The sequence below is a fragment of the Peromyscus maniculatus genome, chromosome 2 (assembly GCF_049852395.1).
Source record: "Peromyscus maniculatus bairdii isolate BWxNUB_F1_BW_parent chromosome 2, HU_Pman_BW_mat_3.1, whole genome shotgun sequence".
NCBI classification, from domain to species: domain Eukaryota; kingdom Metazoa; phylum Chordata; class Mammalia; order Rodentia; family Cricetidae; genus Peromyscus; species Peromyscus maniculatus.
In genome coordinates this window covers 121785387-121801238 of record NC_134853.1, presented here as the reverse complement: position 1 = coordinate 121801238, position 15852 = coordinate 121785387, and the positions used below count along the sequence as shown (strand labels likewise).

At 44.7% G+C, this 15852-nt stretch overlaps 1 protein-coding gene across 5 annotated transcripts in view; it reads left to right on the top strand.

Annotated features, from left to right (window-relative positions):
• Jak1 (Janus kinase 1) overlaps window positions 1-15852 on the top strand; it is a 120895-nt gene that overhangs the window by 72620 nt on the left and 32423 nt on the right. For 4 of the 5 annotated variants that reach the window (XM_076564564.1, XM_076564566.1, XM_076564565.1 and 1 more), the window contains 5 exons: window positions 2970-3051; window positions 5240-5438; window positions 7984-8107; window positions 12695-12848; window positions 15058-15221. In XM_076564564.1, the coding sequence (XP_076420679.1) occupies window positions 3046-3051; window positions 5240-5438; window positions 7984-8107; window positions 12695-12848; window positions 15058-15221 (647 nt within the window). In that variant the 5' untranslated portion in view covers window positions 2970-3045. The remainder of the gene's footprint in view (window positions 1-2969; window positions 3052-5239; window positions 5439-7983; window positions 8108-12694; window positions 12849-15057; window positions 15222-15852) is intronic. The other variant, XM_076564569.1, reaches the window with a different exon arrangement.

Below are 15852 nucleotides of genomic sequence, written 5' to 3'. Positions count from 1 at the left end.
AAACTTAACTTGTTTTCCAAAACCAAAGAATGATTTTGCTCCTTTTCTCCTTCCCCTACAAGTGATCAGGTAAATCATAGTTGGGTTTATTTTGACAGAAATGTGTCTTGAATGAAGCCATTGTACAAATGTAACACCAAAATTACTTGTCATCATGAACAAGGGCAGTCATCCTTTCTTGAAAGTAGATCCAGGGTGCTATCCTTGAAGAGCTTAGTACAGGTCGTAGCATGGGTTTTAAATGTTGTGTATGTTATTTTTATTATTAGAATGTCAGTTTTCTGAGAGTTCATTGTATTAATTCAGCATGCAAAACATCAGAGTAAATTGTCTACGAATCCCATAGCCTAACCTTGTTTCTCCGAGTTCAGGCTAGGCCTCACGAATCCGAACTGCATCACTGTTTGCCAGCAATGCTGGAGGGTCATCTGAAGATGAGATACACTGGGATTCAGGATAGTGCTGTTTGCAGCAGATAATGAAGAACGGGAAACCAAACTTCCCATGCTTAGAGGTTGCAGTGATATCCTGTTGTAGGAGCAGGTTAATGACTTGAAAACTGTGTGAGGCCCAGGAAACTCTGACTCTTCAGATTAAGTACTGCATGACCTAATGTTATATATTTAAAAAACTTTGGGGAGTCCTGCAGAAGAGGGGAGGAAGGATTGTGAGAGTCAGAGGGGTCAAGGACACCACAAACAAAAAACAAAACAAAACAAAACAAAACAAAACACAGAACCAACTAACCTGGACTCGTTAGGGGCTCACAGAGACTGAACCAACAACCAGGGAACCTGCATGGGACTGACCTAGGCCCTCTGCATGTATGTTACAGTTGTGTGGCTTGGTCCTCTTGGGGGACTCCTAACAGTGGGAGCAGGGGCTTTCTCTGACTCTTTTACTGGCTTTTCGAACTCTACTCCGTATACTGGGTCACCTTGCCCAGCCTTAATGCACAGGGAGGTGCTTAGTCTTAATGCAACTTGATATGTCATGTTTTATTGATATCCATGGGAGACCTGCCCTTTCCTAAACAGAAGCGGAGGAGAAGTGGATTTGAGGGTTAGAACAGGGGGAGGAGGGAAGGGAAACTGGGGCCCGGATATAAAATCTACCTACCTACCTACCTAATCAATCAATCTCTCTCTCTCTCTCTCTCTCTCTCTCTCTCTCTCTATCTATCTATCTATCTATCTATCTATCTATCTATCTATCTATCTATCTCTATCTCTATCTCTATCTCTATCTCTATCTCTATCTCTATCTCTATCTCTATCTCTATCTCTATCTCTATCTCTAGTGTATAAGCACAAAAAGGATTATGCAGTAGCCCCCATAGACAGAACCTAGGCCTGCTGGGACTAGTACAATTTCTTCTGCTCTTCTAGAGGGCTCTGAGTCTGTGACCCTTTGCTGAAGTTGAGTTCCTGGTCAGGTTTTGTTTGTCCGTGGTAAAGGCATGCAGCTGTGTTCTTAGCAAGTTTGCCCATGCCCAGTGTGAGAAGGACTAGTCTAGGTTCCCCGGCCTGGTGCTTTCACTCCAGGGCCTTTGCACGTGCTGGTGCTTTTGCTCAGACTGCTTCCGACAGTTGGCGTTTTTACCTTCCCTCTCCCACTCCCTTCTCCCACATCCATCTCCATTCTGTGTTACTGCCTCCCTGAGCCCCAGGCTCTGTCCATCACAGTCCCAGTCTGTACTGCCTGTCTCTGTCTCTCTGGCTGGTTCTGCTGTTCCTGCAGGTTATAAGCTCCATGTGGGCAGGGACCACCTTGCTCTTTTCCTCAGCCAGTTCCTTTTCTAAGATGGAGAGTCATGCAAAGTGAATGGAAGACATCTAAATGTAGCTTTTGAAGTCCCACTTCTGCACAAAGCACAGCATTATTATTTAGTTATTTTCTAGTGACTGTTGTTACGGGACAGTGTGTCTACTCATAGTCTTCAAGCAGTTGTCATGTATTCTTATTTATTTTAAAAGCTGAAGGCAAAATGATTTGTTATTTGAGTGTTTTTGAAGGTACTTATATCCTAATTGCCAAACCAAAGTTGTCACATCAAAATTCACACTCATATTTCCTGCCTGGCCTATTGTTACTACTTTTATAAGTGCTTTAAAAACATTTTCTGTGGATTGAATATTTTTTGCTTGAGTGTATGTTTGAGCATTGTGTGTTTCCCTTGGATCTCAGAAAAAGTTTTCGGGGCCCTAGAAACTAGAGTTATGAATGCTTGTATGACACAGGTGGGTGCTGGGAACTGAACCCGGGTCCTCTGCAAGAACAAATGCTCTTAACCACTGAGCTATCTCTCCAGCTCCCACCATCAGTACTTCTACTAACTCTCAGGCATTGTAGAAAGGGTTTTCTTACTCTCTCTAGCCTGTCACCCAGTGGGTGAAAGGAGCATAAGAGGTCCCGTGGTACTCTTGCTTTCGGATTTTTATTCCTGCTGTCTCCCATAGTGATGATGTAAGATGATGGGGACCGCTGCTAGCCCATTTTCATCTCTTGCTCCTAGTCCATCTCTGCTGCCAGGTACTATCCAGGGCTGTACTTTTCTTCACGTAGATTCTGACCAAATGTGCTCAGTAATAAAGAGAAGCCAAATATGAATCCATACGTTAGTTGGCAGCTGTTCATTGGCAAAAACACTTTGTAGGAATGAGCACCTTTGGGCATCTGAACTGCCAGTCACAGGTCAGGGGAGAGGTGTCCAGAGCTGTTCTTAGGACAGGATACTCTACACCACGAACAGAAGCTCTGGCTTCTTTCCTTGGAACAATGAAACATCTTTGATTTTATACTCGAGGTTGTCTCTGCCATCCTAATGTCTCCCAGTCACCTTTTATCCCGTTCCCCCAGTGCATTTTCCTTCCTACGTAGGTTTTGCTTTTTCCTTAGTGAAAATACACTCTTATTTTCAAATCTAACCACCTCCAAGTTGATTGATTGATTGATTTTTTTGTCCCTAGATCAGCTCTGAATGGGCATTGGGAAGTAAAGAAGAAAATCCAGTCTGCTTTTCGGGAACACTGGACAACCGAATAAATGCAGGTATGCACGTTTACCTTCTGGGTATTTTCTTTTGAGGCAGGACCTTACTTTGTGGCCCAGAGTGGTTGTGAACTTGAGATCTTCCTGCCTCAGCCTACCCAGTGTTGGGATTATATCTGCACTATTGTACTAAACTGAGATTTCCAGCCTATAGGACTGTCTATACTCTGTCCTCTAATTATTAAAAAAATCTGTATATTATTCATTCCCAGTTTTGTATATGCTGGCTTAAACAGTCTGTGCATACCAAAAGCTCCAGGAAGTAAAGTTAAAGTTTCTGTAACCTCTTCTGGCTTGCCACACTGCTAACAGTTTATTGTCTGTTCTCTCGGGTATCAGTGCATATTGCATTACCCAGAGGACCCCAACACACCTGTTATGTTTCAACAGCTGTAGAGACAACTTGTACGATGGGTCCTCTCCTGTCAAAAGTTGTCAGTGGGCATTTTCTTTCTGTTTCTAATAGTGCTATGCCTTGTACATGTACAGTATGTATGGATACCTAATTGTTTCTTTAGAGTTCTTTTGAATTCTTCCTCTGTTGTGTCTACAAAGAATCTCTAAGACAGAGGTTTGTTTTGTCTCACGTTGTGAAGCAGGCTTAAAATACTGTTGAATGTTCATGTTGGTTATCTGAACTGCAAGGTGAGTCAATTAACTTAGTTTTTCAGCCTGATTTCAAGTAGATTCTGGTTTTTAGATTTGTTTTGGATATTATAAACTAAAATTGAATGCCTTTGATTTGTAACAGTGAGACCCATTTAAATTATCTCACTTCCTGTCATCATGACAGCTAATAGACCAAGGAAATGGATTTGGTGCTGAGGGTTGTATAGGACTATTTGGGGACATCCTTGTATCCTTTCCCAAGTACTCACTGTATGCAAGTCTCTGTGCTTGTTACTGGGTATACAAAGACGAATACAGCTCTTATGCTCAGGGAGTTCACAGTGGACAGGTGCATGCATACGATGACCATGATTGATACCTTGTGGCTAGTGTGGTAAGTTTAGTAACACAGGAGAGACAGCATCCAGTATACGGGTACAGCTGGACTCGGGCTTCTTGGAGGAAGTGCCAGTCTGGACTGGTTTCTGAAGAAGATTCAGCTTTGCCATGGAAGCTAAGAGGTGAGTATATTAGTGGTGGAATCAGCACATTTGAAGACCGCGTAGGGAGCAGAATGGGTGGGGGTAAGGAGACAGGGCTACCTGGTGGCCTGGGTTTTAAGCAGCTAGAAGGGAGAGGAGATGAGGTGATGGGACCAGCTAACCAGGAGATAGAGCTGTTTCAGTTTGAGACTAGTCTCGAAAATGGGCAACTAGTGGAGGATCTGATCTGTATTACAGAGATAAGACTTGGAAACTCAAGTGAAGCCTAGATTGGCAGGCAGGCAGGCAGGCAATAGTTTGAGGCAGGAAAATGGTTGGGAGGTCATCGGTGTTGGGCAAGGGCTGAAGGATATGTGGGGTCCCCCTTGCTCTTTCCTCCAGTGGCCTTGCCTTGGGCTCAGTCCTGGGACTGCTTTGGTCCTGGACCACTTGTTTTGAAGGCCTTGTGAGTGATTTTTCTTGCAAAGAATTTACTTGTGTGTCTTGTCCTGCACAAGATGCCTGTTCTGCTTCCCTCAGGTGTTGGGGGCCTGTCCCGAGTCATCACTTTTCATGGCCCTTCGTGTGATTTATACGCGTGCATAAGTAGTAGTCACTTTGTGTACACTGCCTCAGATGAGGACAGGAGCACAGAGACAGCATGGCCTATTTCTTCACCAAGCTTCCTGTTCTGTAGAGGATAGACATGAGATGGAAAGACCGATTCTTTCTGTAGATAGTTTAGAAGTTGTGTGATCCCAGAAGAGGCAGCAGTATTCTAATGATGCACCAGTCCTTTAACACTATTGGCTCCAGATGAGAGCTTACTTTTCAACTACAACTAGTGTGCAAATAGAGAAAACAATTCGAATCATGCCTAAGATTATTCTCATTGTTGGGAATATAGTCTGATTGCTTAGTTACCATGCATAATTAATCATTTTTATGGTTTCATCTCACTTGTAATCCCTGACCTCGTTGGTATTCAGGATGGAAAAGGGTAGCAGTTCTCATCCAACACCACAGATGCCTGCCTGCTTTCCTTCATAGCAAACAGCACATGGAATGACTGCATCATCTTCTTTTCCTCCCTACAGTATCTAAATATCAAAGAGGACTGCAATGCCATGGCGTTCTGTGCTAAAATGAGGAGCTTCAAGAAGACTGAGGTGAAGCAGGTGGTCCCTGAGCCAGGAGTGGAAGTGACCTTCTATCTGTTGGATAGGGAGCCACTCCGCCTGGGCAATGGACAGTACACTGCAGAGGAGCTATGCATCCGGGCCGCTCAGGAGTGCAGTGAGTATTGACTGCAGGGCTGGGAGGCTGCAGGGTTGGGAGGCTGCAGGGCTGCACTCTCCAGAAGCACATGTGGACTCTCTTCTCCTTTTATTTCTGCTGAGAACAAGGTGTACATTCTGGAAGCCAAGGTTCTGCCTTATTTCCTAATCCTGGATTTTACTTCCCACTGAAACATGGCATATTCCTCCTTTATCATTAGTGAGCTAGCTATAGAATACCAAGGAATGACCCTTGTCTTCTGTAAGGCTCAGTCTTGAGACCGGCTCATTTAATAGTTCAGGCTGTTCTAGAACTCAGTATATAGCTCAAGCTTGCCTCAAAGCTGTATTTCTCCTGACACCCACATGGGTGTGGGATTATAAGCGTTCACCATCACTTCCAGCCAAAGCTCAATTCTCTTTTCTCCCACATATCTGTAATTGGAATGACATTAGCACTAGTCGGGGTGCTGTGTAAAGCACCCAGTGTAAGTGTGAATGTGAAATTAGTAGTACTGTTTCCTAATATACTCCTTAAAGTTTGGCCTATCCTTCTCTGGTCTGTTCTCCCATGGGTGCTGGGCTGAAGTGAGAATCTTAGGGTTGCCCTGTGGCTTGGTCATGCTAGATTGTGAAGAGGACAATAAGGGAGTTCATCGTCTCTTTGTAAAAGTGAGATTTGTTTATAAAAATACATACATATGAAATGCCATAGTGAGGCCCTTGTGTGCTAACCTGAAACTTAATAAACAAAAAAAGAAAAAATGAGACTTGTTACTTAAAGTTAGCCTGTTACCTTGCTAGGGTGAGAAACCAGAGCACCTAACAAGGTAGATCTCTGTTCATAATCCTTCCAGCATGGAGGTGTGTTGGTGTTTGCCTACCTAATTTTAGATGGAAAGTAAGCCCATAAAACCATAACATAGCCACATATCTCACCGACTTAATTTATTGATGTTCAATGGGATATACACTTAAAACAGGTAGATTTTTATAATTGTAAATTGTATTCCAATAAAGCTGCTTGGGAAGGATTGTAGTAACTCTTCTTACGTGATGAAGTAACTCGCAGTGATGCTGTAGAGTCTGGTCCATGCTCTACCTGTGCTCTTAGCTTTGAGAGCAGCATTGTGGGGATGTTGTCACTAGTTTAAGGTCTTGTTAGGTATACGGCTTGTCTGGAGGCTCCATTTACTTCCCAGTACACATCTTTCTGCCTAAAGTGACTGATATACCAAAACACCAACAAAAGGGGAGAGGCTTATGTATGGGGAAGAATATATTGGCTCTTGTTTCCAAAGGAAGATGTGCTTGGGAGTAACTAAAGGGAAAACTTTCCTCTATGTTTCCTTTTTCTTTTTTTACGTGTGTGTGTGTGTGTGTGTGTGTGTGTGTGTGTGTACATGCACGTGAGCACACATGGGTGGAGATCAGAAGACAAATTGTTGGTTTTCTCCTTCCACTATGTGGGTCCCAGAGATTGAACTAAGGTCATCTGGCTCAGGGACAAGTGACTTTACCTGCTGAGCTGTCTTGCCAGTCCACACTTTTTCTTCTGAGAGGCACAAATTGAAGTGACAGGAAGAGGATTTTGAGATGCCCAGGCACCTGTAACTTCTCAACCCAGGGTCCAAACTGGAAGAGGCTGTAAGGGTCAGGAATGGCCTTGTTGATGCCACTGTTGTTTCTGGAGAAGCAATCTTTTTATGAGGGTGGGAGTGGAGATGTTAATTACGATTACTATTTCTTAACTTGAGATCTGGCTAGTGCTAAAGATAATAGTAACAACTGATCATTGGCACTCGTATCCCTTCATTCTTCTGTTGGAATACATGTGTGTGCTATCTCCTGATGGCCCTTCCTGATCTGGTTTCTCAGCGTGCTGGTTATTTTTAAAAGAGCAGGTAGTGGACCCAGCACTATTGGGCCAGCTTTGTTAAGGGATCTTCTTGCTGGTTAATGCCAATAAATACATTTATGATAGTGTAAAGAGTACTTAGTGCATTTAATTATTAATGACAAGACATTTTAATCACTGGCGAAGTCACTTTGTTTATTGTTTATCCTAATATGCAGTTGTATGGTGGCCAGGAACTTCTTTGTGTATATGATTGCGTAATCACAGAGTCAGAATTGTTTAAACAAATTATAGGAAGCAAATTGAGGAATTCCTACATTTCTCAGATGTTTCTTCCTTGCTGTGATTAAAAAGATGCACATCAGGTAGGATCTGTGGACCTCTGAGATAGCCCTTTTCTTTTTTAATCAGAATTTGGTAAGACCCTGTAATGAGAAATGCTACCAAATTTTATTTTTAAATTGCTTTAATTTGGTTTGCCAGGAGCCACGGTACATGCTCCTGAGGAGCTATGCATGTTCTTGATTAATATGATTAAAACTCCCTGAGTGAACATAATCGAGAATTATATCTGCCCCAAGAGGATGGGGTGACCTAGATTGTTTCTGGATGAGAGAATTTTTTTTTTATCTTTGCCTATGTTGCTCTTTGGAAACAGGTGACCAAGTGCATCTGCCTGTAGCTCTCTGGTGTGCTCTTTCCCCAGGTATTTCTCCTCTTTGTCACAACCTCTTCGCCCTGTACAATGAAAGCACCAAGCTCTGGTACGCTCCGAATCACACCATCACTGTGGACGACAAGATGTCTCTCCGGCTCCACTACCGCATGAGGTACAGCACACAGAGCTGGCGCTAGCGGGTTTCGTCATGTTATCTGGGGCGGTGTTTGGCCAGGGCCCTGAGTCACTTAGGAAGAAGTACTGGAGTCATTGTGGTTTGTAACTTTTGTATCTGCTTGGCTTGAGAAGGGACATCTTCCATGGTGGAGTGTGATTTGAGGTGAATTGGATCACCTCTGCCACATTTTGTAAACATGATACAAAGAGTGTTTTGGATAGAATCCAATCCTCTAGCAAAGTTTTCCACATGGCGAGTCATGATTATAAGTTTAACATAGTGGGTTATAACCAGAACTTGAAAAAAATAGAGGGAAAGAAACAAGAAACCATATATAGAGATATAGATCTCCTAAGCTCATTGTGTTTTAAGACTTGTGAGGTATGTTATAAAATGTATTTCCTACTGAAGGCTGTGGCTAAGAAGCATTCTATACACCACCTGAAGAGGTGACAGGGATAAATTCTCAGTCTTGATCTCCAGGAGTTATTCTGTGACCTCCTAAGGACTCTTGGCTCGTTACTTTTATGCTTTTGTTCTGAAGAGCCTTCCTTGACTTTTCCCCGGGTCACGAACTTTGTTCAGTCTCCCAAGGCCACATAGACAGCTGGTGCTGCCATCGGGGCAGACTTTAGCCTTGTCAGTGTGTGCAGAAGCTGCTGTGGAAGTGAGAGTCTTTGGGATGGCTGGAAGCACATGTGAGCATGTGATTAGCCTTGGAGCTGATAAGGAGGCCGGTCCCTTTTTGAAAAGGGTCTCGAGGTGTATAAATGTGGTTAAATCAGTAGATTAGCTCAGGTGCTAAGAGGATGTCAGGCCATGCTGGAAACACCTTCCAACTGCTACCTCCTTTGCATTTTGGTGGCACCATTCCATCTGGTGCTCACCTTGTGTGGAGAGCGGCGTGCTTCTCACCCCAGATTTAGGGGACTTGTTAGCCCTCCTAGCTGAGTCTTCTCACTACACTTGGTTTCTTTTTCTCACTCTGATCTTACTTCCCACAGCCAGGGGGCTGGTTCTGTGATCCAAACTGGAGATAGACCTGCTGCTGGAAGTCTGGACATGGACGTGCCCTTGAGTTCTGATTCTCTCCCCGTAGGCGGCTAGACTTAGGTCAGAGTCCAGCATGGCAGCATTGGGCATTTACAGGAGACCTGCGCTTGCCTGACTCAGCTCTCCCGTTTTCCCAGTGGGAGAGCTGGTGAAGTTTCTCACTCAGTAAACCATCTTGGCAGTGCCGTGCTGGTAACGGGTTGCTGCGTTTCCCTGTTTGCTCTGTGTTAGCTGCAGGAAGGACCCAGAGGCCTCAGAGCACTGCCAGTGCGCTTCAACAGGATACTGCCTTGTACCACAGTCTCTCTGAAGCTGGAGAAAAGATCCCACCCTAAACTCAAACATTTGCATTCGAGCAGTCTACAAAGAGCTTGAAAGCTGGTGATCTAACCACCGAAGAAGACGCAGGAAGAGGGCAAGGGCTGGCCGCTCCTTCAGTGGCATCCCGCTATATTTCAGGAAATATTCTTGCCCTTTAATCATGGTTTTTGTTTTTACTGAATGATTTGGACAGTTAGTTATGATACATGTTAATGTAAGACAATCATATTCTTTATTTGTTTTCAGGAAAAGAAGCCCTTAGAAGTGAAAATCACTCACTTCAGTAAAATTCTGTAGAAACCTAAAAACTTTCATTAGGTACAGTGTTTAAATGCAATCTTCAAATGTGTAGTCATGTCTAGTGTTGTTTCTCAGGAACCTTTTTTTTCCCCCGAGACAGGGTCTCTCTGTATAGCCCTGGATGTCCTGGAACTCACTTTGTAGACCAGGCTGGCCTCGAACTCATAGAGATCCTCCTGCCTCTTCCTCCCAAGTGCTGGGATTAAAGGTGTGCACCACAGGAACTTCAAGGTGTATCTGGCTGATCTCTTGCTCTCTCCTACCCCTCATTCTGTAAAGGAGCATGGCCTGTAAGAACACGACACCTACTCCCCACCCTGTTTTAACTGTACCATATTATCAGGATTTATATATGATAAGTTCAGTAAGCTGCTTGGTAATTTTTTTATTTCACAGTAAATTGATAATTTTGAGAATTTTATAGTTATACTGGAGCTGGCCCAGTCAATAAAGTACTTGTGAGGATATGAATTTGGATTCTCACCCAGGACATACATAAAAACCCAGGCAAAGTGGCGTGTTCTTGTTTCTAGTTTTATTAGTAATTAGGAAACTGTTAGTATTGATAGCCATCTTTTATTTTTAAGTATGGAACACTTCACAGCTTTGCATGTTATGCTTGCTGGGTCGTGTAATTTTCTCTGTATTTGTGCTGACAAAGTGAGCACCACCTTTTTTCTTTATTCTTTCTTTCTTTTCTTTTTTTTTTTTTTTTTGAATGGTATCTTGCCAAGTTTCCGAGGCTGGTCTTGAACTTGCAATCTTCCCACAGAAGCCTCGCAAATACTGGAATTGTGAGCATACATCACTGTATCTTGCTTACCAATTTAAAGACGTTTGGTCCTAGATGAATGGGTTGGATTGGTTCAGAGAGTCCCTGTCCTCAGCGCTTCTCTTGGCAAGCTTGCAGGGAAGCTGCCATGTTGAACACAATGCTTGTGGTTCTGTCGTGGTCTTACCTACCCCTTGGACGAATTTACCTGGCCTATATTCTCTTCAGTCAGATCTCAGGTTGAACTTTTGTAGCAGGTCAGGTGATTCACTCCTTACTTCCTGCTTACAGAAGTGTGGAACCTCACTGACTCCTCTCTGGTGTGCTCGGTTGCTCCTGTGAAGAGTACTGTGAGGCCTGGCCCCACAGAAACACTCGCCACTGCCTTGGTGGGTCCCCTTGGCTCTTAGCGTAACTGGAATCTGGTCTCCTAGAACATACATGGAAACAAAGGGAGAACTGTCATCTGCTTGGGTGACCTGGTGTAGTTTGTGCAGTGTGTGGTTCTTTCTGCATGCAGGCAACACAGGAGCCCATAGTCAGTTTCCCAGTTCCTTTCATGAGCTGCAGAGACGATGGGCTGTGCACAACCACCGGAAGCTGCAAAATACTGACTGTTACCTTTAAAGTAATGTGTCCATCCTTGCCTTTCCATGGTGACTGCGACTCCGTCCGTCCGTCCGTCCGTCCGTCCGTCTGTTCGTTCGTTCGTTCGTTCGTTCGTTGGTTGGTTGGTTCATCACTTGTTGTTTATCTGTCAAGCACACATTTAGCACCTGCTATATTATATGCTCTGGGGGTTTGGTGCGGAGCAAGCCAGCTGTGGCCTCTGCTGCCAGGGAGCTCTCACTTTGCCCACACTGTTCCAAGATGTACCTGCTTGTCTCCTGGCCAGCTCAGCTCGTCTTGTTCTTTCAGAAGCATCTTGTCTCATCCATGTACCTACTTGCAGTCTGTATTCTAGAACAAGGAATATTCAACTTGTAGCCTGCAGGTTGTGTACACCCCAGGATAAGTTATTATTCTGGCAAGTTACCTATTAAACATGGTGTTAACGGCTCATAATATCACCAGGGATCCATGAGATGTTTACATTTTATTTAAAAACCCAAATAACCGAGTTTAAATCTAGGAGTTGTGAAATGTAGCTCTTAGCAGATGTTTATAGAGGAAAAGAGAAGTATGTGGGGACTGTGAAAGCTACAGTGTAGTTCTGCTTATGACATGTGTCCCACTTCCTGTTGTTTTGTGTTATTGTGGGCAGAGAACTCACAGAGGGCAGAGACTGTGCCTGAGAGCCCTCTGTCTCCTGTCCTGGCCCTTTTGTTGTCTGCCTTTAATAGGAGCTCTTCAGGGTGGGAGTAATTGCTTCTCAGTGACATGGCCTGTGTGGGAGACAGCCCCAGACAGAGCTGAGTCTGCAGCCTGTGACAACGGGGCCAGAGTAGCGCAGCCACTCTCCCACAGCTTACAATCCACCCCGTCTCCCCAGCAGTGACAGACCAAAGTGGTAGTGAGTCAGACTTGGAGTGTTCGGTCACTTCGCCTCAGTGCACTTCAGTTTTCTCCATCTGCACAAGGAAACAGTGGAGTCGCCCTGGGGTGGTGCTCTTAGGATTAGGTGGTATAAAGCTGTAAAGTGCTGTGCACTTTCATCAGGTCACCACAGCTGATGCTTTCGTATTTCTCTTTTGAAGCCTTGCTCCTTGTAAAATGCATCACCAATTCAATAACAGCCAACTGGGACCTAAGAAACACTACTGTGTTAGTGTTGATTGTAGGACAGAACTTGATTTCAGAAATGGTAGGACCAGGAAGAGAAGGACAGCCATGAAGGACTAGAGCTGTAGGGTAGCTGCTAGTTGTAGGCAGCAGGTGTTTTTACCTAGGGAGGTGTGGTCAGTGTTAACAGGTGTCAGAAGAGTGTCCTGTGATCACTAGGACATCATCCTCCTGACCCAGAGGAGGTGTTGAGGGACCTTGTACAGCACACTTGGGAGAGTGAGAAGGGTGTTGCTCACGGTCATGAGGGTTGTAGATGCAAGGCTTGTGCCTTTGGTTTCCACAGCTTCAGCCCAGGCCAGCAGTCCAGGGACTCTTCTGCCGCAGTTGACATTATTCCTACTGTCTTTTAGGTTCTATTTTACCAACTGGCATGGAACCAATGACAACGAGCAGTCTGTATGGCGACATTCTCCAAAGAAGCAGAAGAATGGATATGAGAAGAAAAAGGTTCCAGAAGCTACCCCCCTCCTCGATGCCAGTTCACTGGAATATTTGTTTGCGCAGGTAGGAAACTTGAGCCGGGAGGCCTGCAGTTCATGAGGAGAGTGAGAACAGGTGGGGCTCAGGGTCCTTGGTGGCCCTTGATGGCCCGTTCTGTGATGGTCTTGCCCAGGTGACTGGGAAGGGCAGGTAGCCGGGGAAGGTAGTATGTCAACCAAGGGGCTGGCTGCCAGCTGTGGATTTTCCAGGCCAGCCACTTTTCTTTCCCCTACTTTCTGCCACTTTGCTGGCCTCGTACCAATTCGTTTATGTAACACATTTACTGGGTGTCTGTGTCTTGTTTGCTTTATGTGGTTATGTTTGCCAAGACGCTGGGTACTTGAGTGAAACGACATGGTGTCTGTGTGTACCATTGTATACTCAAGGTAGACAACAAGAAAGAGTGAGTTTGTAAATGATACATAGATACACTGCATCAGAAACCATGGGGCCGGGCATGGTGTCTGGCACCTGTAACTCCAGAACTCCAGAACTCTAAAGACTCCTGCTGGGAGTTTGAGGTCAGCCTGGGTTGGCTACTCAATAAGAATCCCTCTTAAAGGAACAGACTTTAGTGATAGAGACTGTGGGAAGGCTTGAACAGGAAGAACTCCTGTTCAAAGAGAGGAAGAGTGTCCAGCTTCAAGGATGATGTCATCCTTGCTTTAGACTCTCACCTTCAGGAAAGCCAGCTTCTCCGCAGAGAGTTCCTTGAGTTAGTTGTATAGACAGTCACAGACTCTCCCTTCTCTTCCCAGGATCTCAGCTTCAGGTTTTCTCTGCTCCTCAAGCATTGTTGGTGTAGATCCTTGTTCATTTTCAAAACTTGGTGTAACTGGCCTGTGACCTTTCTTATTACCTGAAAGAAAAAGTCCTATTGTGGACACAAGGGGACCACAGCACCCCACTCCCAAACAGAACAAAACAAGAGCATGGAACTGAAGTACTTTCAGAGAAAACTCGAGTCTCAGTAGAAACCTCTCCTCTACTCTGTCCTTCTCTCTGCAGTAGTGAACGTGGGGGACGGTAATCATACTGTGTTCACTACCTGGCTGCTGTTTTTAATATTCAGTTATAATAGTGTTTTAAAAGTTAAATGAAGAATAAACACAAATATAAAAGAAAAGGAAACCTCTCTGCAGACCCACCTTCACCCAGGCAGAGCAGCGGACACCCACCTTCCTGGAGTGGGATCCCCAGCAGAGAATTGGCATGGCGGTTGCAGGGTTGGGGGCGGTGCCCCGGAGTCAGGGTCAGGCTTATCTCAGCCCTTGGCTCCCACGCCCCTCTTGTATTTGACTTCACTTTTTTGTAAGCATCTAACATGAGTGATTCCGGGTTTTCTTCGTCAGAATGGACCCTCCATGAGGTCAGAAATGTAGTTTCTCCATTGCTAAATCTCTAGTGCCTAGGAGAATGTCCTGCTCATGATTGCATCCTCTCCACCAGGACTAAGTGCTGTTGTGAGGACCAAGGTGATGTAAAGTAGCGGCTCACACGTCCAGCAGGGAGGTTAGGGCTTAGTGAGTGTGAGCCTGTGCTGGCTCATCATTGCTCTGAACAAGGCTAGTTATGGGTACTGGTTTTTAGTCTTGTTTTGTATTTTGTTTTTAAAGTCCCTATAGTTTGTGGAATGCTATACTCTCCCCCCATACGTGAGATCGTGTATTCTGGCGACATTTTCTGTACTAAAAATGTGACTGACACGTGTGGGACAAACTAATGGTTTGTGGTAATGATGCACTGTGGAATGTGACTCCTTCCCCTTTCCCCAAACCCACATCGACAGGGAGCTGGTGCCCTGCCAACTGCATGCACACAGTCCCTCCACTAGGCTGGCTGGTACATGGCTGTGAAGCTAATGCTGTCGGCCCAGTGTCTTCTATCTGTTTCTGATGCAGTTCAGACCTGATGTATACTGTGTATGGGCATTGTTTGTGTAGAGAGCCCCATGACAGGGCTTTATGATTTTGTACTCTTCACCGAACCTTGACAAACAAGTACTCGATAAACACTCACTAAATGAATGAATGAAGTAATCTAGGGAGAATATCTTCTTAACTGCCTTGTGCTCCATTTTAGTGGAAACAGCCTTAATACTGGAGACACTCTGATTCCTTTTCTTGCTGTGTGGCATTTTGACCATCTTGATCCTCTCAGGATCAACATGGGTGGCTCTTGAAGCTTAGGTGGCAGCTCATTTTTTTTTTTTTTTCTCTTCTCTGATCCCCAGGGACAGTATGATTTGATCAAATGCCTGGCTCCCATTCGGGACCCCAAGACGGAGCAGGATGGACATGACATTGAGAATGAGTGCCTGGGGATGGCTGTCCTGGCCATCTCCCACTATGCCATGATGAAGAAGCTGCAGTTGCCAGAACTTCCCAAAGACATCAGGTAAGCCTTCCTGCTAGCCTGAGTGGATAGTGGGGACATGTTATTGATTTGGGACATTAGTTTTGGGGCAGGGTCTTACTTTATGTGGTCTAGGCTGACCTCAAACTCATGATCTTCCTACCTCAGCCTCCCAAATGCTGGTGTTCCAGGCATGTTCCATCTCACCTAGCTGTAATGTTATTTTACATGCATTCATACTTCCTGTTTAACTGCTGCAATGTTTTTCTGATATCTTTCTGCATGATTCAAATCTTTGAATATTTGTACAAAGTAGCAGTAAAATTGTGGCCTGGTTTTTTTTATGCTGTTCAAGACTCTCAGGAATGGGAGCTAGAGTGAAGTTTCTAGGCAGATGAGTGCTCTGCATGCCCTCCATGCTTCCTGTCCTTCCCAGAGTGACAATGCTCTCTGTAGGAGCTGCCTTCTGTAGCCTGTACTCAGTGGCCTGGAGCTGATTCTTCTGATGTGAGGAATGGTCAGTTATTAGTTACAGAAATTGTATTAAGATGTGGTTTGAGATTAATATTCAGTCTATGTAATTTCAGCCCATTTGTGAAATTGAATTGCCTTTCCATTCACCAATGAGCCATAAAAGACAACCCCAGCCGAGCATGGTGGTCCATCCCTTTAG